This window comes from Camelina sativa, chromosome 6 (assembly GCF_000633955.1).
Source record: "Camelina sativa cultivar DH55 chromosome 6, Cs, whole genome shotgun sequence".
NCBI classification, from domain to species: Eukaryota; Viridiplantae; Streptophyta; class Magnoliopsida; order Brassicales; family Brassicaceae; genus Camelina; species Camelina sativa.
The window spans coordinates 16,026,945-16,051,336 of NC_025690.1; the positions used below are offsets into that span (position 1 = coordinate 16,026,945).

At 35.7% G+C, this 24,392-nt stretch overlaps 3 protein-coding genes and 1 pseudogene across 3 annotated transcripts; 3 read left to right on the forward strand and 1 right to left on the reverse strand.

Moving 5' to 3' along the window:
* LOC104791679 lies at positions 1,693 to 3,054 on the forward strand. The gene has a single exon (XM_010517620.2). The coding sequence runs from the start codon at positions 1,859 to 1,861 to the stop codon at positions 2,888 to 2,890; it is 1,032 nt and encodes a 343-aa protein (XP_010515922.1). The 5' UTR covers positions 1,693 to 1,858; the 3' UTR covers positions 2,891 to 3,054.
* On the reverse strand, positions 3,208 to 3,467 carry LOC109133447 (immediate early response 3-interacting protein 1-like). Its single transcript, XM_019246563.1, has one exon. It carries the CDS (start codon positions 3,464 to 3,466, stop codon positions 3,230 to 3,232), a length of 237 nt encoding a protein of 78 aa, XP_019102108.1. The 5' UTR covers position 3,467; the 3' UTR covers positions 3,208 to 3,229.
* Positions 4,238 to 5,979, forward strand: LOC104791680 (fructokinase-like 1, chloroplastic). Its single transcript, XM_010517621.2, has 2 exons — positions 4,238 to 4,995; positions 5,167 to 5,979. The coding sequence occupies exons 1-2, from the start codon at positions 4,261 to 4,263 to the stop codon at positions 5,857 to 5,859; spliced, it is 1,428 nt and encodes a 475-aa protein (XP_010515923.1). The 5' UTR covers positions 4,238 to 4,260; the 3' UTR covers positions 5,860 to 5,979.
* On the forward strand, positions 18,414 to 19,492 carry LOC109133344 (annotated as a pseudogene).

A 24,392-nucleotide genomic window follows, 5' to 3' on the forward strand; every position in this document is an offset into this window, starting at 1 on the left:
AGAGACCGTCTGGTTATGACGTAAAGCATTATACCCAGATTTAACTGTGTATAGACCCGTCTTTGTCAAATGCCAACCCAACCTATCCAGTGAATAATGGCAACATCCTCCGGCTCGAAAGAGGCCGAAAGTAAAGCCACATTCCAGGAATGTGAACTCCTGTCAATAAAGGTTTCAACTCTAAGCGAGGGATCAATGGGCGATCCCGAACGTAATGCTGGTCTCGGGGGTTGAGCAGGGTTCCAGGGATCTGACTATACTAAAATGGAGTCACTGGATCCTACTCGTTTAATGAGTCCTTTGTTTACCAGAGAGCGAGCAAACACCATACTTCGCCATCCATAAAATGGCGAATAAGATCTGATTGGATCCAACGGGTTGGAATGCCTTTAGTACCGACCTTTAAAAACCTTAGCAAATAATGAGTCTAGAGCTATGATTAACCGCCAAAGTTGTTTAGCTAACAAAGCGGTGTTAAAATCATCCAAACACCGGAAACCCAGACCACCATCAAGCTTACCAACACATAACTTATCCTAGGCTAACTAGTGTAGCCCTCGTGTGTCCCCGGAAGCACTCCACCAAAAATTGGAAACCGCACTAGTGAGTTTCCATGTGACCTGTTTTGGAAGACGAAGGCATGACATGACAAAGGTAGGGACGGCGGTCGCTACTGATTTGATCATTACCTCTTTTTTTCCCCTAGACAACATTTGGGCAGGCCATCCACCTGTCCGTTTTTGCAATCGATCCTGGACAAAAGAAAAAACCTTTGTTTTTGAGCCTCCTAGGCTCTCGGGGATGCCCAAATAAGAGCTCATACCACCCAAATTGGTGATCCCCAGTAGTCGTTTTAGTTCCTCTCGTAAGTCCGCATCAACTGTATGCCCAAATTGAACCGAAGATTTCTGAAAGTTTATTTGCTGTCGAGAAACCCGTTCATACTGTCGAAGGACTACGAGGACAGTCTCACACTGCTCCTTCGTAGCTCGACAGAAAAAAGACTATCGTCTGCAAATAACAAGTGAGAGACCGCGTGACAGGCAATCGACACCTTAATACCCGTGATAAGCTTGGACCGCTCCGCTTTGCGGAGATTGGCAATGAGAACCTCAGTGCAAAGAATAAAGAGGTATGATGACAAAAGATCTCCTTGTTTAAGGTCTATAGAGGGAAGTATGGACCCACGTGATTGACCATTTATTAGAACTTTATATTGAACAGAAGTTACACAGCACGTAACCCATGAGATCCATTTTTCGCAAAAACCAAATTTTCGCAACAAATGTTCAATAAAAACCATTCTACTCGATCATAATAGGCCTTGCTCATATATATTTTAGTGGCCATATACTTACCTTGCAAGAAGAGTTAGTACGGAGACCATGAAACGTCCCTCCACAAAGCCCCATTGTGTGTTAGAGACCAATGCCGACAAAAAGGAACGCAAATGTTGACATATTATCTTTGAGATAATCTTATAGCTTATATAGATCATCTTATAAAACAAGAAAGAATCAAAATTTTAACATGAATACAATTATAATAAAATGCATTTTAGGGTAAATGAAAATATAAAAAGCATTTTTTGGGGTGACAACAAAAAGTGAAGCACAAAAAAAAATTAGATATTTCAACCGAAACGAGGAGGGAGAGACAACAGTAGATAGATACCTTTAAACACTTTTCACATTGTCCAAGTGCTTAACCCCATCCTTCTCTGTCCTTTCTCTCTCTCTTCCCCACCACCATCATCACTTTACTCTCTCTCTCCATCAGGAGATCTCATTCTATTCTCCCCCATTTCAAACCCTAGAATCTCAAATCACAAATTCCACAACCATCTCCAACTTCATTTATGGCGAGCTTCAGTCTCTCCAGGTCACTCCTGGTCCTACTCCTGATTGTCATCTCATTGTTCTCCACATTCTCGCTTTCGGAAGCGACCTCGTTCACTTTCTCGTTCACGAGTTCCAATAAAAATGCGAGCTTTGAGTCCCAAGACATTGCTCTGTTCGGCGACGCTAAGCTTGTCGATAACGGATCTTCAGTTCAGCTGACTGATTCTGTGATTCACGGCGGTGGGCGAGTCGTCTACAAGAAACCCATTGAGTCGGTAAAGAATATAGGAAATGAGTATTTCGCTGGATTCTCTACTGTTTTCTCTTTCTCCATGTCTCCTGGTGGTGGGAGACTCGGGTTTGTCGTGTTTCCTGTTAACGGAACATTTGATCACTCTCTATTCCAAGTAAAGTTCGATACTTCTGACAAATTCACCAAGTTTGGAGATCCGAGTGTCGCGGTGATTGTTGATGGTGCTACGGTTCCTGAGATGATTCTCAGTTTCAAGATGGCAAACTTGGTGAAGACGGAGAAGGTGTTGTTGTACGCTTGGATTAATTACCAAGCTGGTGGCAAGTTCTTGGAAGTCCGGTTAAGCAAATCTAAAAGCTTTGAGTCTGTTCTTCCTCTGGTGTTTGATCGGATTGATTTGTCAGCAATGTTGAAATATGAGGATGAGTTCATGGTTGGTGTCAATTCGTATAGTGGAAACGTTAATCTTCATTCTTGGAGCTTAGAAGTGAGACGCTCCGAGTATGAGCACTCTTGGGCGGTGGTAATGGTGGAAGAACTTGAAAAAAAGGAGGCTGTGAAGAAGAGGAGAAAAGAGAGGATATGGGAGATTGTGACTTGCTTCGTCATGACGTTTGGATCAACAGGGCTTATCTTCTTTGCCATGATGCATATTTGGGCAGCTTTCAAAAGAAACAATCTTGCTATGGTGATGCAAGAGGAGTGTGGGATCAAGACCAAGGAGTTTGGGTATGAGAAGATGGAGAAAATGGAAGTTGTGATGAGTAAAGCTAATGCAAAACAAGAAGCGAAGTGAAGTCAAGTTTGTGTGTTTAGGATATCTGGATATGTCATCTTTTTATGTAATCAAGTAGATTCTTGGGACTGTAATGGTAACTAGTTACCCACGAGGTTCTTCGCTGGCTAATGTAGTCCCCTTATCTTCATGTGTGTTAAGTTTGCAATGTTATTTTAATTTGATTTGGCATGTAAAAACGTGAGAAGAATGTTGTAGAATCCACACCAAACTTGTGTGCAGTAGATGAAAAAAATAAACAAATTCACTTCCTACATATTCAATAATAGATTTGTAACTAAATCACCTTGAGTTAAAAGAACACAATGTAGTTTATATCTTCATCTACAAAAAAAATCTTCAACTGAAGATAAGCTTCATTACGATGACTGCAGTGTTAATAAGCATGAGGGGGAGTCTCATGTACTGGCAGGCATGGATTAGACCGATGATTTGGCCTTTGGGAGAGTTTCTTCTACCGGTATGGTGGAGTTCTACTAGCGTCCATCCTTTTGGAACAAGGAAACGGTCTTCGTTGAGGATCGCCAGTGCATTCACAAAGAGCAGCAGACCTTTTAATAGTGTCCAGAAGCCCATCGTTCTCTGTGATGCAAAAAGAGTTCAAAATTAATCAGAATCAGGGAAAGATACTGAAACAAAGTTGACTTATTAGGTTTAAAAAACGCAATGAATGGACACTAATTGCATGCTAGTGTATCGCCTGATGGATACAAAGCGTCTATCGAAGAGAAAACATGAAGGTACAGGAGTGCAAAAATCTTGATTATAACACATAAAGAGCCACCAAAGAGACTTAATTTGTCATTATTTGTAAACAGGATTAGAGTTGTTCTGCCATGCAATAATATCAAAAATATATACCAAGGTCATCGAGCTAGCAATACAAAGAGCCTTAAACCTAGGCACAATGTATAGAAACACTTCTCACCCAGGATATAAAATCACATAAGTAACACAATGTTTCATGAATCAGGATCATAAGCAACTCCAGAAAAGCACCAAGCTAGGTGAGCACAAGATGAGATTTTCTTACGAAGTTGGTTCAAGAGCAGTAAACTTTAATCAATCACAACATCATGAAATGAGAGAAATCGTTCCGGCTATGAGGACGGCCTGAGAACGAGAGAAATCGAATCGTCGGTGAGATCTTTGTGTGGGAGGGTTATATTTGTTTCTTCTTATATATTCTGTCTGAACTGTTCTTCTTCTTCTTCTTCAGCCGTAAGAAAAAAGAAAAAAAAACGAACCGGGTTTTAATGGGTTGACCCGGTTCGAATAAAAGTCGGGTCAGGACCCGATATGATTCAGGAAGAGGAGGATTTGGATAAACCCTGATGACATCGAAGTAAAAAAAAAAAAACCCTTCCCCAATGGCTTCACTTCTTCTTTTTCCTCACCTTCACCATTTTGATTCTTCTTCACTAGATCGTAGAGAGATACTAGTAGCTCGTAATTCACCAAAACCAAGGCAATTTCTTCTTTCTCCGAGAGCTTCAATCAATGGCGGAGCAGCAGCGGAAACCGCCGTCAAACCTAGTCGCAAAGGGAGGAAGAAGAAGCAACAAACCTCGACTGTAATTGAGAAAGACGACACCGAGGAGAACGGTGCTATCGAGACTGATGCTGAATTGAATCCGGAGTTAGAGGACTACGACGACGGGATCGAGTTCCCGTACGACGATCCGCCTCTAGTGTGCTGTTTCGGAGCCGTGCAGAAGGAGTTTGTTCCGGTGGTGAGAGCCCATGATAACCCTATGCATCCTGATATTTACTCGCAGTGGAAGATGCTGCAGTGGGATCCGCCGGAGTTTGGGAGAGCTCCTGGAGGTCCGCCGTCGAATGTGGCTATCTCTCATGTTCGGTTAGGTGGGAGAGCGGCGTTTATGGGAAAAGTTGGTGGAGATGAGTTCGGGGATGAGCTTGTTTTGATGATGAACCAGGAGAGAGTTCAGACGAGAGCTGTGAAATTCGATGAAAATTTAAAAACTGCTTGTACTCGTGTTAAGATCAAGTTTGAAGACGGGAAAATGAAGGCGGAGACGGTGAAAGAGCCCCCGGAGGACTCGCTTCTTGCTTCAGAACTCAATTTAGCTGTGCTTAAAGAGGTAAAAAGATTTCAGCTTTATGATAAAAAAGTTGGCTTTAGCTTTTAATTGATAGCTCGAGCTTGGTTTCTTATGAAAGTCTCTGTCTTGAGCATATTCTTTGTTTGTGTATATGATTTGGATCATGAAACAGAGCACCTCAGTTTTTTTTTTTTTGTGTTTCTGATGCAGGCGAGGATTTTTCATTTTAATTCAGAAGTGTTGACGTCTCCTACAATGGAATCAACTCTTTTTAAGGCTATACAGTGGTCTAAAAAGTTTGGAGGGCTTATTTTCTTTGACTTGAATCTGCCATTACCGCTATGGAGATCGCGGAATGAGACTAGGAAGTTGATCAAGAAAGCATGGGATGAAGCAGACATCATTGAAGTTTCACAGCAAGAGCTTGAGTTTCTGCTTGATGAGGATTACTATGAGAGGAGAAGAAACTACACACCGCAATACTTTGCTGAGGATTTTGATCAGACGAAGAACCGAAGAGACTATTACCATTACACACCAGAGGAAATCAAGCCATTGTGGCATGACAAGCTGAAGCTATTGGTTGTGACTGATGGAACGCTCCGGCTTCATTACTATACTCCTACTTTTGATGGAGTTGTGGTTGGAACAGAAGATGTGCTTATAACTCCTTTCACCTGTGATAGGACAGGTTCTGGTGATGCTGTTGTTGCAGGGATAATGAGAAAGCTAACAACTTGTCCTGAAATGTTCGAGGACCAAGATGTGTTGGAGCGACAGCTCAGGTTTGCAGTTGCTGCTGGGATCATAGCGCAGTGGACAATTGGTGCAGTAAGAGGTTTCCCTACTGAAAGCGCGGCGCAAAATTTGAAAGAACAAGTATATGTTCCATCAATGTGGTAGAATAGAAGATGAAGAACTCAACTTGTTCTAAAATGTTTTTTTGGGAAACGGCCAATTCCCCCCTGAACTAAATTACTTTATTGTATTCATACATCAAATTTAATGATGTGCTTATAACTACATAAACTAACTTATAATTTGAATTTACTACATAAACTATTAAAATGTGGTCGAAACCCCCAAATTTACGGATGCCGTTAGTTACACCGTTAACGTTCTGACTTGGATGCCACAAAGACGGAATTTCTAGGAAAAGAACTGCAAACGACGTCGTTTTACGTAAAATGATTTTTTTTTCTAAAAAAACAACTTTGAGGGCCGAACTCTGACATATGTAACACACATAAACGCCACAATACCACTAAAGCTATTACAGATATTAACATAACGTCAAACATAAATATATATATTATAATCTTCTTCTTCTTCTTCTCCTCTTCCTCCTCGGTTTCTGGGTCTACAGTTTACAATTGAAGAAGAAAAGAGTCGTACAGGCGCAGGAAGCGGAAGGCCACCATATCCATCTCTTGTTCATCTAAGGCCACCAACTCCTCTCCGTTACACTTCCATTAGCAGTGAAAACTGGAGATCTAGTCGAATTCATGGATTGTTCAATGTTTGTGAAAAATCTAATGTCTGAGACGAGTTTATTGATTTTTACGGGTTGATTTTAATCAATGACTTTTGGGCATTTCATCAATTGTTCTATGTTTCAAGCTAATCTCAAGAAGAAATCATGTCAGATCTGTTTATTAAAAATTTCTGATGACCGAAGGGAAAGTTGTTCAGGGAAGATATGAGTGTGGTTTCATAATTTGTACTTCTGTAGAGATCCCAATATTATATCATCAAGAAGAAGACGAAGAACATTACAAGTATATTTATGTTTAACTCTTTACGAAATCTGATAGCATCTTTGGTGTCAAGTTTGTATACAGGTGTCGGATGTTGTTGGTTCGAGCATCTAAGATGGTGTTATTTTTTAAAATTTTTTTTTAACAAAACAATGTCGTTTTGTTCAGTCTATGTGGCATCTGAGTCAGCTACGGTAACGGTGTAACTAACGGCATCCGTAAATTTGGGGTTTTGACCACATTTTAAGAGTTTATGTAGTATATCCAAATTATAAGTTAGTTTATGTAGCTATAAGCACACCTTAAAATTTGATGTATGAATACGATAAAATAACTTAGTTCAGGGGAATTGGCTGTTTTCCGTGTTTTTTGAACCATGCGTGAGAGAGATGTATACACTGTTTCAAATTTGTAACCCAATGTAGAATCAATTTTGAGTTCACTGATAACAACAACCATGTGAATGGACGATGAGTAGCTGCTTCCCTATAGAATTTTGGTTTTGTTCTGTTCAGCTTCACAAAAATGTTCTCGCTGATCCAAGTCTTGATGCTTCTCCAGTTCTCCTGTAAGGAGAATCAATTATGTGAGAAAACCATCATAAAGCTCTGTGACAACCATCATAAAGCTTTCAGTTAAATTTTGCATTTATGCAATAAATATATGCAATAAATATTTTTTGNATGTTTGTGAAAAATCTAATGTCTGAGACGAGTTTATTGATTTTTACGGGTTGATTTTAATCAATGACTTTTGGGCATTTCATCAATTGTTCTATGTTTCAAGCTAATCTCAAGAAGAAATCATGTCAGATCTGTTTATTAAAAATTTCTGATGACCGAAGGGAAAGTTGTTCAGGGAAGATATGAGTGTGGTTTCATAATTTGTACTTCTGTAGAGATCCCAATATTATATCATCAAGAAGAAGACGAAGAACATTACAAGTATATTTATGTTTAACTCTTTACGAAATCTGATAGCATCTTTGGTGTCAAGTTTGTATACAGGTGTCGGATGTTGTTGGTTCGAGCATCTAAGATGGTGTTATTTTTTAAAATTTTTTTTTAACAAAACAATGTCGTTTTGTTCAGTCTATGTGGCATCTGAGTCAGCTACGGTAACGGTGTAACTAACGGCATCCGTAAATTTGGGGTTTTGACCACATTTTAAGAGTTTATGTAGTATATCCAAATTATAAGTTAGTTTATGTAGCTATAAGCACACCTTAAAATTTGATGTATGAATACGATAAAATAACTTAGTTCAGGGGAATTGGCTGTTTTCCGTGTTTTTTGAACCATGCGTGAGAGAGATGTATACACTGTTTCAAATTTGTAACCCAATGTAGAATCAATTTTGAGTTCACTGATAACAACAACCATGTGAATGGACGATGAGTAGCTGCTTCCCTATAGAATTTTGGTTTTGTTCTGTTCAGCTTCACAAAAATGTTCTCGCTGATCCAAGTCTTGATGCTTCTCCAGTTCTCCTGTAAGGAGAATCAATTATGTGAGAAAACCATCATAAAGCTCTGTGACAACCATCATAAAGCTTTCAGTTAAATTTTGCATTTATGCAATAAATATATGCAATAAATATTTTTTGATCAAATTCACAAACATTTTTCACCAAATTCACAAGTGTCAACAACTTTTTTATTTTTACAAAAATTTACTTTAAATGTCAAGATTTGTTTTGCCAAAAGTTAACTGGTTTATTCTTAAATATGGAAAATCAATTAATGATTTTTTTTAAAAAAGACCAGAAGTTATATAAATATAGCCTTTCGTTGAGATCCAAAAAATGAAGAACATCTTACTCTCTCAAAACTCTTGAGTCTCGATACAAAGAAAAAAAAACTATGGGAAGTACAAAAAACATATTCTTGATAACGTTTTTTCTCGTTGCGATACTTCCAGTTTCACTGTCCAACCACAAACTTCTGGCCTCGGGTAGGTTTTTATTTTTCACTCGCTTTCAAACTCAAGTATGTTTTGTTAACATTATGGTATTATTTGGACTTGTTATAATAATTTAAAATACAAACGTTATATAACTGTATAAATCTAGGACAAGCATATGTTTGTATCGATTACGATTCCTTAATATTTATGTGGGTTTGTAATGTATAGGTGCAGAGTTGGAAACGAATTATATGACGTCTGCAAAGCTTTGTGTACAGATAGTTACGGATGGAATGAATGTCTTGTTGATTGTTTAGGGCGTGGCTATGCACGTGGGCGTTGTGTTTCTCGTTCTCCGAATGCTCCTAAGAGATGTTGTTGCCAATTACATTAATACTAGGTTTGAATCCGTAGTACACCGCGGGACAAAAATTTCTAAATTATCGTTTTTGTTTTTCATGTTCTTTAGTTAAGAGTTTGTTTATTAATTTTGATACCATTTATGTGATTTTAATTAGATGTTACTTTTTAATACTATTATTAGTGGATATTGTTTAAAAATTATATATGTTAGTTACTTATATTTACTCATTATTTTACTTACATATAAATTGATTGGAACCCATGGTACACCACATGAAATTTTTTGATTTATTGCGATGATAATTTTTAGTTTATTCAGTTTTTAAATTTACACTATAATTTTGTAATTAGTTTAGTTCACATTATTATTTATATAGTTTAAAATTATATACATGTTTTTTAGTAGTTGTATTTGCTTAGCAAATGTGTTAATTTATATTAATGTATTAAAATGATTTTAGTGTAGTGAGTTCGGGCAGAGCAATACCTGATATCCGTATTTAACTATTTTGAAGCATATAGTACCAATAAATGAATGAATATTATATTCATTTACTCATGGTAAAAACCTAGCATAGGGTATTGATTTTTTACTATATGTCCCGTTACTTGACCCGTTACACCCAAATTATTACTTGACTTAAGTACAATTTTATTAATATAATAGAACTGATCAGTATTTTATTTTTATGTAGTGTAATCAATTTACAAACATATATCTAATATATATTATTTACACATCTTCTTAGAATTTTTATCATTATTTATAGTTTCATTTTGTAAAAACATAATATATTGTAAAAAGCATTTCAGTAAAAAGTGTGTTACAGGAATATGTGAAATATTTTAATTTATGAATATGTAAGTAACATAATGTAGTGTGTATTATTATTAATATAACTTCATACAGTTTTAAATTTGGTTGTAAATGTGTATTTTCCTAGTTTGGAATAGTTCTATATTTTGTTTTGGTAGAAAAAGTTGTGTAACATTTATAATTTAAATTTTTTTTAAAAAAATCTACTTTAAAAATGAAGTAAAGTATAATTATGTATTTGGTAATTATTATTTTTATGGAGTTCCATGTTAAATGTATGAATAATGACTTTGTTGTATAATTATGTATTTGGTAATTATTATTATGTATTTGTGTAACATATTCCTCCACACGGTTGATTTTTCTGTTATTGGGCTTGCTCTTGTATGGGTTTTGCCCTTTATTTTCATTTTGTTATTTCTGTTTCTATCTTAATAAAAACGAAACTGAAAAAAATAATTTAACTAAAAACCCTGTTAAAAAGAGACTGTAAACGACATCTTCTTAGTTCCTATCGAAGAAACAATTTATTGTTGGCAACACACACCCGTCTGTTGTTTGAATCTATTTATTTTTTTATTCGCGAAACAATTAACAATAAAATGAAGAAGCCCACTTGACTCATCTCCATGGACCCGCGAAACAAAGCCGCTTCAATTCGATTTGATGTATGAATAAATTGTTCCGGTGTTAGCATCTGTGTTAGGGTCTTCTTCCTTTGACTTCTTCCTTGGACTCTCGCTTGATTCTCCGGGGAATAGTCACAAAGCCATTGAATTGAACACTACAAACTTTGATTCAATTCTTAAAGACATCAGCAAAGGTAATTTAGTTTATAAAATATATCTTTCTACGATAGAATTTTGTATAGTTTGGTCAAATTTTTGTGATCCTTCTTTGATTGGTCTTGGATGATAAGGTAAGAAAATTGGCAAAGTACTAACTCTGCAAAAAAAAATGCAGTCACATTAGTAAAAACAACCCTTCTGGAAAAAAAAAAACCAAAGTATTCATTAGATGATTGTGATCAAGCACGAGTACACCAATATAACCAACATGAAAAAAAACAAAAAAACAAATTTTATATTATAAAGTTCAGAAAGCAACAATTAAAACCAAATAAAAAAGACTTGTATTTCTTCTCGCTCATCTATCTACTAATTCTTCATCTTGCAATTATCTAGCTTTCCCTCCATCCACCTTATCACTCTTCATGCTTTCAGTTTTCAGTTTAATCGCTTCATTCATCATTTGAGCATTGCTTATCTATCAAACTGAAAACACAAAACAGATGTTTAGTTTAAAGCGAGTAAATCTGACCAAACAAACAAACAACAATCTTAACAGCATCATTCTCCATTGTCCTAGAAAATAACATTTTTCAAAACGGTTTAGATGCTCTTTTTCACGAAAGCATGGAGCTTTGTAAAAGAAAGATTACGTGAGTATTTCTACATGATATAAAAGTTTAAAAAGGTGAGTTAATATTATAAGAAGATGTATATTACCTTCACATCACTGAGCATCATGTCGAATGTTCCACCAAATCTTGTTGTGTATTTATTTCAGGTATGGAGGACCTTCATTTTCACACGCCACAACGTCTTGTACGGGTTCACGTCTTGAGGAATGCCACAGACTAAGTCGCCATTGCTAATTACTATGAAAAGAAGAATTAAAAAAGTTTTTACTATGAGGTAAGTTGATGGCTTGCTGAGTGAGGATATCTAATGATATTCTATATTTATAGAGAACTTTGATAATTAGGTTATTAGCTTTGATCGTTGACTGAATAACTTGGAGAGGAAGCGCAATATCTTAGATACGATCAACCGATTAAGGAATTTTTAAATTAAAAGTGGAATGAAGATACCATAGTTTTAAGGAAGATTAGAATATATATGAAGATTGATTGATCGTTATGATCTTTTTATGATTGAATGATTGTTTATGATTGAATATTTCACTCAACTATGTTTAGGAAATACCCGTAAAAGTCGAACATGTAGTTAATACGGTGGAATAAAGAGAGAATATGCATGCTTTTGATTGAATGGTTAAGATTGCATTTATCACTTAAAGCTTTAAGAACCCAATTAGTAAATTGGGTAGTATTTGATCCAATTAAAAGACCCATAGTTAGACACACGGATCCTATGTTAATTTTGCAATTGATTAATTATTCTCACATTTGCCCTTTTTGATTTCAATTAAACGTTTTCTTTTGTCATAATTCGATGGCAATTCCTGTAATTAGTGAAGACGTTTTTGGATATTTCTTCGAATGTACTCCTCTTTTAATTATAAGAAGATAAAGAGTATATTAATGAGTATTGCATGTATTTTCTCTAAGCTATTGGACTTAATTATTTAATATTCTCCTCCTCGGTTTGTAATGAATGAAATGAAATAAAATAACATATCTTATTCAATATAAAAAGTTCAATAATATTATAAATTCGGATTTTCTTCTTTTTTTTTGGGTAAATTTATTAGTCAATAACTCGTTATTATCATATTATGACATATTCTGAATATAAAGATGAAGATTTGGTCAAAATTACAATTTTGTTGTAAAACACTTAGTGTATTCCATACACCGGCCCATTTACTGTCCATGACATGAGGCCCATGTACGGCCCGCCTGTGTACGGCCCATCGGACATAGGCTCATCGGACATAGGCCCATCGGCCATTACCTATTCCTAGTCGGTTTTAGCTTTTGTCTTTGTACTCTCTCTCTATATATATATGTAACCTTGTTGAGACATTATGAATAAGAATAAGAGATTTCAACCTTTGAACCTTCTAGTTTACAACACGTTATCAGCACGATAGTTTCTATATCCCGCTGAGTAAAACCCTAAAAAACCCTATAAACCCTAACCGCCGCCGTTCATACTTCTCTTTTTCACCAAACCCTAAAACCGTCGCTTTCTTCTTCCTTTGTTCGTGGAAGCTCCTATTCGGCAAGCAAGGTTCGTGATCAAAGTTTTGTTGAAGTTCAGATCGAGGTTCACGGTTCGTGAGAGAAGTAAAAACCGAGGTCTTTTAGCTCCCGGTTCATATCCAGTCAGATCCCAAACGGTGGAAGATAAACTATGATCAAACCTCCTTAGAACCTATAAAACCGAACTTGGACATTAAAAACTATTGAACCCTAAACATGCAAGTACATATCTAACAAAGTTTAAATTCCTAAATCCTAAAACTTAAAATCGGATGTTAGGGTTGTTAGATTGTTTTGCTAAATTGCACCAAATTATATCAAGCTTAAAAATCCGGTTGTGTGATTGATTAAATTGCTGCTTGATTGTTTTGATGCATAAGAACCTAGAACTTGAACTGTAAATTCGAATTTCATAAAGAGTATTATTAATCTGATTGTTCTAGGAAGTTTAAAAATCCGAAAATTGCATGCATCCTTGAAATTATTAATTGAATTTGGCATAGAATTTTCCTGAAAATTTAGGTTGCATAAGAACCCTAAAATCCTAAATTAAAATCGATTTAGGTGTTTGAGAAATTCAAACCCTAAAACTAAAACACTAAAATCGAAATTATTCTATGTTTGCATAGAAAAATAAATTAGATAACTTCTAAATTAATTATAATCATTATCCTAAAGTTTAAGGAATATTTTGTTGTTATCTAAGTTAAGAAAAGGAGAATTTCTAAAATTATCTAAGAAAAGGAAATTCTAGTAAAAAGGAAATTATTGCATGCCTTAATCTATTTGATTTTGTTGTCTTGATTGCATGGAGTTAAACCACGAAATTTAAAGGAAAACAAGGCATGGTTCGGTCTTAAATACCGCATGACCTAAGATTAAATTGATGGCATGGTTCGGTCTTAAATACTGCATGACCTATTGTTTGAATGCATGGTTCGGTCTTAAATACCGCATGCTAATAATCGGTTGTCTATTTCTGTTTATGTAGATGGCAAGGTTGAATAACCTAGACTATGCCGTTTTGGATGTCTCTGGAAACAACTACTTGAAGTGGGCATTGGACACCAAGATAAATTTGAAGTCAAAGGACTTGTTTGAATGCATTGAGGAGGATTACGATCCGACCGAAAAGAAAAAGTACAAGGCCATTCAACACATGCGCCATCACCTTGCTGAGAGTCTCAAAGACCAGTACCTCACAATAGAGAATCCTCTTGACCTTTGGACAGAGCTTAACGCAGATACGGACACCAACAAACGGTGCTCCTACCAAAAGCTCAATTCTATTGGAAGAACCTAAGGATCCAGGATTACAAATCCGTGGATGAGTATAACTCTGAGCTTTTTAGGATTGTCTCACTCCTTAGGTTGTGTGGTACTGAAGTCACGGAGAGAGAGTTGCTAGAGAAGACTTTGTCTACTTTTAGTACTCACAATATAGCACTTCAGCAACAGTACCGTGAAAAAGGTTTCAAAACCTATGGGGACTTAATCTCATGTTTGCTACTAGCTGAGCAAAATAATGAGCTGTTGTTGATGAATAGTGCTATAAGACCTCCCGGTACAACCCCATTACCGGAAGCACACAAGGTTGATGTGGCAAAACAGAATGAGCCTAAACAGCCTAAAGAGCCCAAGGAGACCAACTACGTTCACAGAGAAAGACACTATGGCCGTGGCCGTGGTGGCAGAGGACGTGGTGGTCGTTGGGGTCAGGCAAGCCGTTTTGATGGTTACGACCGTGGTGGTCGTGGCCGCGGTGGTAGGGGCCGTGGGTCCTTTAAACCGCAAATGAAGGCTAAATCGGTTTGTCACCGATGTGGTATGTCCAACCACTGGGCTAAGAACTGCAGAACGCCTAGACATCTCATTGATGCATATCAAGAGACTTTGANACATCTCGATGGTGAAAAAGACTTCGACCATGAGAATGATGATTTACTAGATTTTGAGACTTCTGATTGTTTAAAGGAAGATAACTAATTTTAGTTATGGATTTGGTTTAATTTCTATGCTTTCATGCTTTAATTTTATTCTATGTATTGGATTATTATTTTGGTTTAAATTCAATGATTTATTTCCTTTATATATATATATATAATAAACTGTGTTATTAAAAACGAAACACAAAATATTGTCCATATTGAGAAATGGCTAAGGACAAGAGAATAATTGTGGTGTGTAGTGGATTAAACCACACAATTTAATGAAGGAAAAGAGATATTATAATCTCATTATAAAAATGCCAAAATTAGCAAATTAGCGGGTACATCAAGCTTAATTGATGGCTACGGCCAGGCTTATATTTTATGGCACACATCTTGAACTAAGTGGTGCCTTGTATACACCCAGCTCTAAGAGAAACTTATTAAGCTTTAAAGACATTCTTTTGAATGGTCATTATGTTGAAATAAAGGGTGAAGGAAACAAAGAGTTTCTATATATTATTGAAATAGTATAAGGACATAAGAAAGTCCTAGAGACTATACCTGCACTAGCCACTGGTTTATACCAAGCTAAGATTGTTATGATAAAGACTAATTTGGCAATGAATAAGATAATTCACTTTATGGCATGACCGGATTGGCCATCCGGGTTCTAACGTGATGCGTAAGCCGATATTAAAATCGAATGGGCACACTCCTATAAGAGAAAAGAGTTATCCCTAAGAATCTCACGTGTGTAGCATGTACACAAGGGAAACTCATTATAAGGCCATCACCAGTAAATGTAATTAAAGAAATTATCAACTTAAGACTATATGTCTAGATAGTGCTGGTGAACATATAACCCAAGCGTTTAATATTAATGGTATGTCCATGGGGGGAAGTGTGGAACCTCCTATGGAACATGTACATACAGAGAATGGATTAGATGAATCCTTCATTAAACGTATATACAGAGAACGGATTAGATATCCTTCATTAAAAATGTATTTAATTATTGCTTGACCATTACTAATGAGGTCGAAGCTTCCAGTGTCGGCTTGAGGACACACGATATTACATGCAGTAGAGCTTATACGCATCAGGCCATCTAGTGAGAATAAATATTCTCAATTATTAACGGGTCATAAGCCAGACATATCCCATCTAAAATAATATTCGGGTGTACCGTTTATATTGCATCATCACAGAGAACTAAGATGGGATCTCAAAGGAGAATGGGAATATATGTTGATATGAGTCTCCCACTATTATAAAGTATCTTGAGCCGACCACATGAGATTTATTTTAAGGCCGGATACGCGGACTGTTAGTTTACAAAATCCGAATTCCCTATGTTGGGTGGCGAGACTAGCAAGCTGGTCAAAGAATTAATATGGAATCAAACATCCTTAAATTGGCAAGATCCTCGGACTCTAGCATGTGATGCAGAGGTCCAAAGAATTGTATATTTGCAAAAGCTAGCTAATAAATTGCCAGATTCCTTTTGACCCGAAGAGAGTAACAAAATCGTACATACCAGCTTGCAATGCACCAGTACGTATTGATGTTCAGAAGGAACACAATAATCAAGTTGCTACAGAGTCTAAACCACGTTTAAAACGAGGTAGACCATTAGGTTCCAAAGATAAGAACCCTCGGAAAAGTAAAATAGGTGCAAATCAAACCGAAGTTAAGGGAATTACAGAAAATACAGACATAGCCGCGACAAGTCCTAAGATACCAAAATGAGGTTTGGGACGCTGAACCTCAAGGACCTGAAGGTATTGATAATGATGAGATCTCAATAAATTATATCATGTCTGGAATATAATGGAACCGCAAAAATGTTGACATTAAATGAAATATTATGCATATAAGGTAGCACTTGAGATAAATGAGGATCTAGAGCCCACGTCTATATTAGAGTGCACTCAAAGCAAAGATTAGTTAAAATAGAAAGAAGCTATTGACGTGGAGCTTAACTCTTAGAAGAAGAGAAGTGTGTTTGGTCCGATTTTGAGGACAACACCTAAGATAAAACCAGTTGGACATAAATGGGTCTTTGTAAGAAAGAGAAATGAGAGTAAAGAAATCGTGAGATATAAAGCACGGCTTGTAGCACAAGGATTCTCTCAAAGACCAGGCATAGATTATGAGGAGACATACTCCCCTGTGATGGATGCAACAACATTTCGGTACTTAATAAGTTTGGCCATTAGAGAAAAAATGGATTTGTGGTTAATGGATGTTGTAACCGCATACTTATATGGTCCACTGGATAATGAAATCTATATGAGATTACCAGAAGGTTTTGAGCTCAAAGATAAGAATGGTTCTCGAGAACAGTACTGCATAAGGCTGGACAAATCCCTTTATGGACTGAAACAGAGTGGTCGAATGTGGTATAACCGGTTAAGTGAATATTTAGCTAAAGAAGGCTATAAGAATGACCCAATCAGTCCATGTCTATTTATAAAGAAGTTTGCAAACAAAGTGTTTGTTATAATAGCAGTTTATGTGGATGATTTAAACATCCTTGGAACTTCTGGTGAAATTGCCCAAACAGTAGAATATCTCAAGAAAGAGTTTGAAATGAAAGACCTAGGCAAGACAAAATTCTGTTTGGGGCTACAGCTTAAGTACATAAATAATAGAATCCTTGTGCATCAAAATGCATATACAGAAAAGGTACTCAAGAGGTTTAATATGGACAAAGCTCACCCATTGACCAGCCCAATGGTTGTTAGAAGCTTAGACTTGGATAAAGATGCATTTGGTCCAAAGAAGGCCGATGAAGAAGTTCTCGGACCTGAAGTGCCATACCTCAGTGCAATTGGAGCGTTAATGTTCCTGGCTAGCCACACTAGACTGGACATATGTTTTGCCGTGAACCTCATAGCAAGAATTAGTTCTTGTCAAACCCAAATGCACTAGAGTGGAATTAAGTATTTGTTACGTTACCTACAAGGAATTTTAAATTTGGGTTTATATTATACTAACTATAACAAAGAAGGTTTTAGTTGGTTTTGCTGATGCAGGTTATAACAAAGAAAGTTTAAGTATGTATGGTTGAGGTTGAAGACTCAACATATCAGGACGGATTGCGGTATGGTCGAAGATAAAGGAAGCAACGGTCATACATGAAGACAATACGGCCTGCATCGCACAACTTAAGGAAGGTTACATCAAGGGAGATCGGACGAAGCATATACTACTCAAGTTCAGTCTAGCAACAACTCAGCCGATCTCTTCACCAAATCGTTACCGACTACAACATTCAAGAAGCTCGCACACCAGATTGGAATGCGGAGGCTTAAGGACTTAGAGTGATGCTTGGAACAGGGGGAGCAATGCGTGCTGTACTCTTTTTCCTTCACCATGGTTTTGTCCCATTGGGTTTTCCTGGTAAGGTTTTAATGAGGCAGAACCCCCAAGCGTATTGCATCGATCCCTTAGCATCGGCACGGTCATATCGTCCAATGGGGAGTGTTGTAAAATACTTAGTGGACTCTATAGACCGGCCCATTTACTGTCTATGACATGAGGTCCATGTACGGTCCATTGGATATAGGCCCATCGGACATAGGCCCATCGGCCATTACCTATTCCTAGTCGGTTTTAGCCTTTGCCTTTGTACTCTATATATATATATGTAACCTCGTTGAGACATTATGAATAAGAATAAGAGATTTCAACCTTTGAACCTTCTAGTTTACAACAAATTTACTATAGTTGATGACTTTGAATTCGGTGATCAAAGATAAATTGCAAGGACAAATCCGCGAGCGTAGGAAGACAGTGGCAATTTTTGTACTATTAGAAATTGTAACATTGCAAAGTTATTATCTCTATGGAAAATTCTGATTAATAGGACCCTAATTTACAAAATATCAAAAATATAGGTAAAAAGCCGCCGGAGGACTCGCTTCTTGCTTAAGAACTCAATTTAGCTGTGCTTTAAAGAGGTAAAAAGATTTCAGCTTTATGAGTAGCAAATTGGCTTTTTACTGATAGCTCGAGCTTGGTTTATTATGAAAAGTCTCTGTCTTGAGCATATTCTTTGTCTGTGTATATGATTTGGATCATGAAACAGAGCACCTCAACTTGCCTTTTAAGCTTTTGTGTTTGTTACTTGTGCTTAAGGATTTTTCATTTCAATTCAGAAGTGTTGACGTCTCCTACAATGCACTCAATTCTTTTTATGGCTTTCTTGAAGGGCTTATTTTCTTTGACTTGAATCTACCATTACCACTATGGAGATCGCGTAATGAGACTAGGAAGTTGATCAAGAAAGCATGGAATGAAGCAGGCACCATTGAAGTTTCACAACAAGAGCTTGAGTTTCTGCTTGATGAAGATTACTATGACTCTATGAGAGGAGAAGAAACTACACACCGCAATACTTTGCTGAGGATTTTGATCAGACGATCGAAAAACCGAAGAGACCAGAGGACATCAAGCCATTGTAGCATGAAAAGCTGAAGCTATTGGTTGTGACGACTGATGGAGCACTTCGGCTTCATTACTATACCCCTACTTTTGATGGAGTTGTGGTTGGAACAGAAGATGTGCTTATAACTCCTTTCACCTGTGATAGGACAGGTTCTGGTGATGCTGTTGTTGCAGGGATAATGAGAAAGCTAACAACTTGTCCGGAGATGTTTGAGGACTAAGATGTGTTGTAGCGACGGCTCAAGTTTGTAGTTTCTGTTGGGATCATAGCGAAGTGGACAATTGGTGCAATTAGAGGGTTCCTTAATGAAAGCGCGGCACAAAATTTGAAAGAACAAGTATATGCTCCATCAATGTGGTAGAATAGAAAGATGACGAACTCAACTTGTACTAAATGTTTTTTGAACAATGTGTGAGAGAGATGTATACACTGTTTCAAATTTGTAACCCAACGTACAATCAACTTTTTGAGTTCAATGATAACAACCATGTGAAAGGATGATGGTAGCTGCTTCCCTGTGAAATCTTTTTTTGTTATGTTTAGCTTCACAAAATTGTTCTGATCCAAGTCTTGATGCTTCTCCTATATTGAATACCTTAAAGGTTACTTGATCAAGCAAAGACGTGCCAGCTTTTCTTGATAAGATATATGTACGTGGGGATTTGAAATGATTGTTGAGGATTTTTTTTTTAGGGTACTGACTTTATATATCTTGGTTTGTCGAAATTCTGTACTCGTAGAAAATGATTAAATTAACAAAGGACTTGAGCAGTCTAGACTCTAGCCTAAGGGGAGGGTAAGCAATTTAAGAAAAATGTTCCTCCATTAGACACGATATTTTCTTTAGAGAATGATAGATTTTGTAAATACTATTAACCAATGTTAGTTGATATTTCTGCATGCTAAATTCGTAGCAACATATTGTTTTTTTTTTTTTAAAACGCACTAGCACATTCACTATGTTTTGGTTAATATCATTTTAAGAGAGCACCTACGGAAAGGTGAAATATCTTTCCAAAAAGGTCGTTGACTCGTTCGTTACCATCATAAAACTCTCTTTTAAATTTAAATCTCGCATTTGACTTATAATATTACTTTGACAATGATATGCAATAAATACTTTTTGACCAAATTCACAAGTGTCAACAACTTTTTCAAATAAAATATCCACTTTAAATGTCAATGATTTGTTTTGCCAAGTACGGAAAAACAGTTAATGATAAAAAAAATAAAATTAAATAAAGACCAAAAGTTATATAAATATAGCCTTTCGTTGAGATCCAAAAAATTTAGAACACCTTAATCTCTCAAAACTCGCGAGTCTTCATACCAAAAAAAAACTATGGGAAGTACAAAAAACAAATTTAGACCTACTTTTTCTTTCATCTCTTATACTTAAACATACTTTTAACTCATTCTATATTTTTGCAATATTTTTAGTTTAGGTGTCTTATTTTTGGTACAAAACTGCCTTCGAACCAAAAAGGGAATCGAGTAAGTGAGTAGAATTGTTTGTCACCCCCTTTCTTTTTTTTTTTTTTACATCTTCATTATCATTTATTTAGTTATTATTAAAAAAAATTATATATTTATTTACACAAAAGATTATAATTACATTTTGTCTACATTTTAAGATGCATTTTGCTATATTTTAAGTGAATAAATTGTACACTATTCAATTTTAGCTGAACATTTGTTTGACGATAAATAGATGGTAAACTGTGGATACTTATTATGTTTGAACATTTTAAAATAATATAAAAACCTAATTAATTAAAAAAGTTGTGGTTTGGTAAATTAGTCATATATAACTATTTTTTATATAAATTACTATATTATATTATAAGACTTTAAGAATATCTTTTACATGAACTCAACATAAATACAAAATTTGTAAGAAGACATTGTAGGTTGCAGAGCTTCTCTCAACTATTGGAGTTGGTTGTCACAAGTTTTGCTTCGAAAGCATTTGTGGATATTTATTTTTGGATAGTTAATTAGTCTATTAAATTCATAATTTGAGTATGTAATGTGGTTGGTTGGATGTGGTTTTGTGGATTCACAGACATTGAATCCACAAAAACCTAAATCTTTAAGACTAACACACTAAATACTAGACACAAAATGTAAAAGCCTAACCATGTATCTTAAAAAGTGAACATTAATGCACTAACTTTACATGGATTTCAAGTTACTATCCACATGTGTATTTTGTATCCACGAATTGTAATAGTATCCACATGACCATGGTTGTATGGATTTGATGATGTCGTTGTAACTTGTATCCACAAATTGTAATAGTATCCATATGACGATGTGTAACTTGTATCCACGAATTGTAATAGTATCCACATCAAGCGTAGACACATCTTATAGTATCAAACAAGAGTTTCAAAGGGTGTCCACATCAAGCGTACAATTTTTTAGATAGAAAAGTATGTTAGAATACAATTTTTTAGATAGAAAATTTAGTTAAGTAAAATTTTCAAATCCAAAACTATTTATTTAATTTAGTTGGGACTTTAAAAATTGTTGATTTGACTATAAATATTATTTAATTATATTTGATTTAGATTTAACTCATAAATTACTTTAATTTTTGTGAAAACAAAAATGAGGACAAAAATTGAAATATGCAAACAATGTTTATTTCCAACTTATAATTAAAATGAAAAACAAATGTTGAAGAAATGATTATCAAGAAAAAGAAAAGAGAGAGAGAGAAAAAAATGAGAAAGAAATAGAAAAAGTAAAGATGAATTGAATAGGGAGTTAGTTTCTAAACAAAATTGAAAATCATCTAGTTGGGAAGAATGATTAGAAGGAGTGAGGGGTAAAATGTAATTAAACTTGAGAAAAGTATATGAGTAGTAAAAAGTAGGTGTAATGGTGAATACGTTTGTAGAAAGTAGGTGTGGGTACAAATTCCCTTGAATATAAGGTGAACAAACGCTTTGAGTAAAAAAAAAAAAGTGAACAAACCCAAAAAATATTCTTTAATTAATTATAGTTGGTCTTAATTAGTAGACTAGTGCATTTGCACTGTTGCACAGCCGGCACTACCTAAGCCGGACTTGGTTCTTTGCATGAAGCATGGATACATCATAAAGCCAACTGCATAAAGCTAGTAGAATTTGAATTGTAATACCCTAAACAATGAAATTTGAAAAAAGAACGTTTTGTGCGTGGGTTTTCTCTTTTGGGGAAAAAAAAGCGAAGAATGTCTTGTTTAGATTTCTGAATGATGTTACATATTTCAACAATTATTTGCACTCGTTGAGTATTCATGTCTTGTTTGGTGTGTACGTGGTTTTAAGAATTTTATGTTCATACTAACACATGTGTTTTTATATAAATCGTATATACTGTTATGAGCATGTGTATACGTGAAGTCTTACGAATATAATTTTGCTGTATCTCGTTTTGTTACATGAGTTTTTGTTTTCTCTTATTTGTGCAATGTATTATGGTCTGCTTCTATTTTGTTAGAGTTGTAGTTGACTTTGGAGAATTTGTTTTTGCAGGTAGCAACCAACAACAAAGGACGAATCTATGGTCTTGGATCAATTCAATATCAAAATGCTAATCCAAACGAGTCAGCTGCTGCCTCTCTTCGTCGAAACTTGGACATTGAAATGCGGATGACTAAGATGGAGGAAAGCATAGATGTAGTGAAGCAAGCAATGGATGTCCTTTTACGTCTTAACGGGATAGACCCTGTTACACTTCAACCTACCAGTCAGCCTCCTTCACGTGCTGAGGGAGCCTCATCTGCTGCAACTCCTAATCTTTCTCATTCTGTTGTTGGTCCTGCACAAGAACCAGCTCATCCACCTAACCACACTTCTCCGATCAACCTAGCCGACATGACACCGCAATCTGTCGAAGGATTTGAATTTGAAGAACGTCATTAAAATTTCTGTACTTTGAAGAAACTTGAATCTATGTATTATGAATCTAACATCGGATGTATTATGGTTTTAACTTTTTAAGGTTATGAATATATAATTATGATTATGGTTTTATTTTGAATTAATTAATTTAATTATGCAAATAATGTTTTTAATATTTTTAAAAAATAATTCATATTTTTGGTTTTGCTTCTGTTTTAGTTGTGGCTCTTTACGTCAACAAGTAACGAGATTTTTGTGGGTATATGTGGCCACGACACAAAAGATTAGTGTCTATGCGTGGCTCTTAGTTGCAAGTACTTTGTGGCTTTATAGAAATTAGCCACGAACACTTTGTGTCTATCTGTATATATAAATTAGGGATACATAGTAACTAAATTGTGGCTAAATGATACACGACTGAGGTCGACGCAATTTGTGGCTATTATCTATGACATCATTTGTGGCTAATCGTGGCCAATAGTAACGACGCATGTTGTGGGTTAATTGTAGCTATTATAGACACAAATAAGAACGTGGCACATTTGTAGCTAATTTTCCACAAATATATTTGTGGTGAATTTGTGGCTAGCTGTCCACGTATAGCCACGAACCACAGATAGCTACAACGCTATAGCCACAAAAATATCTTATGACTTTCCCTTGCTATAGACTGAATAGCCACAAAATATAGATCATAGTTGCAAAATTATTTTTGGCTAAAGACAGATTTTCTTGTAGTGAAATTCAATTAACTATAGTTAGTCTAAAAGTACATCATATTTTAATTTGTTGGTGAATTCAAACCCACGTCGCCCTCGGGACGTTAACGGTCGTTATGGGATTCTTTGATTCCTATCATTCAAAATTAGTTGTGACATTGTTCTCTGCAAATAATTGGGATTGTTTGCTCCTCTGTTAGGTTTCTTTGATTCACTGAACTAAATCTACGGAATATCGAAATCGAATCAATCTGAAGAATATCTGAATCATCCATCACCGAAAGAACGAAACACGATTTCAAGATCCAACAGAAATCAAACGAGAAACAAAGAGATCGAGAAAATGAATAAACAAAAGGATATGATCAGCTATAGCCATGATAGGTGATTCGAAAAACGAAGATTCGATAGACCCTTCTCGGACAAAGACAGTTTCTCGAAAAAAAAAAAGATTGCTAGCTAAACGAAGTATTGAAGAATATATAGATACACATACCAAATATATTATTATATATTCAACTATGTTTGTACTAGGAATTGCACAATACTAAGTAAATAAAGGTTTTGAGAAAAAGTAGAGCTAGTCATTTTATTAACGAGATAATTTGAGGTCGTTACTAACAAAGAGGCAAGATTATTGAGTTCGTCA

Bases quoted from the DNA above. Each gene is read 5' to 3' on its own strand.
- LOC104791679 (XM_010517620.2), top strand. From the start codon at position 1,859: ATGGCGAGCTTCAGTCTCTCCAGGTCACTCCTGGTCCTACTCCTGATT.
- LOC109133447 (XM_019246563.1), bottom strand. From the start codon at position 3,466: ATGGGCTTCTGGACACTATTAAAAGGTCTGCTGCTCTTTGTGAATGCA.
- LOC104791680 (XM_010517621.2), top strand. From the start codon at position 4,261: ATGGCTTCACTTCTTCTTTTTCCTCACCTTCACCATTTTGATTCTTCT. The intron at 4,996-5,166 runs GTAAAAAGATTT...TTTCTGATGCAG, and splicing joins ATTTAGCTGTGCTTAAAGAG to GCGAGGATTTTTCATTTTAA.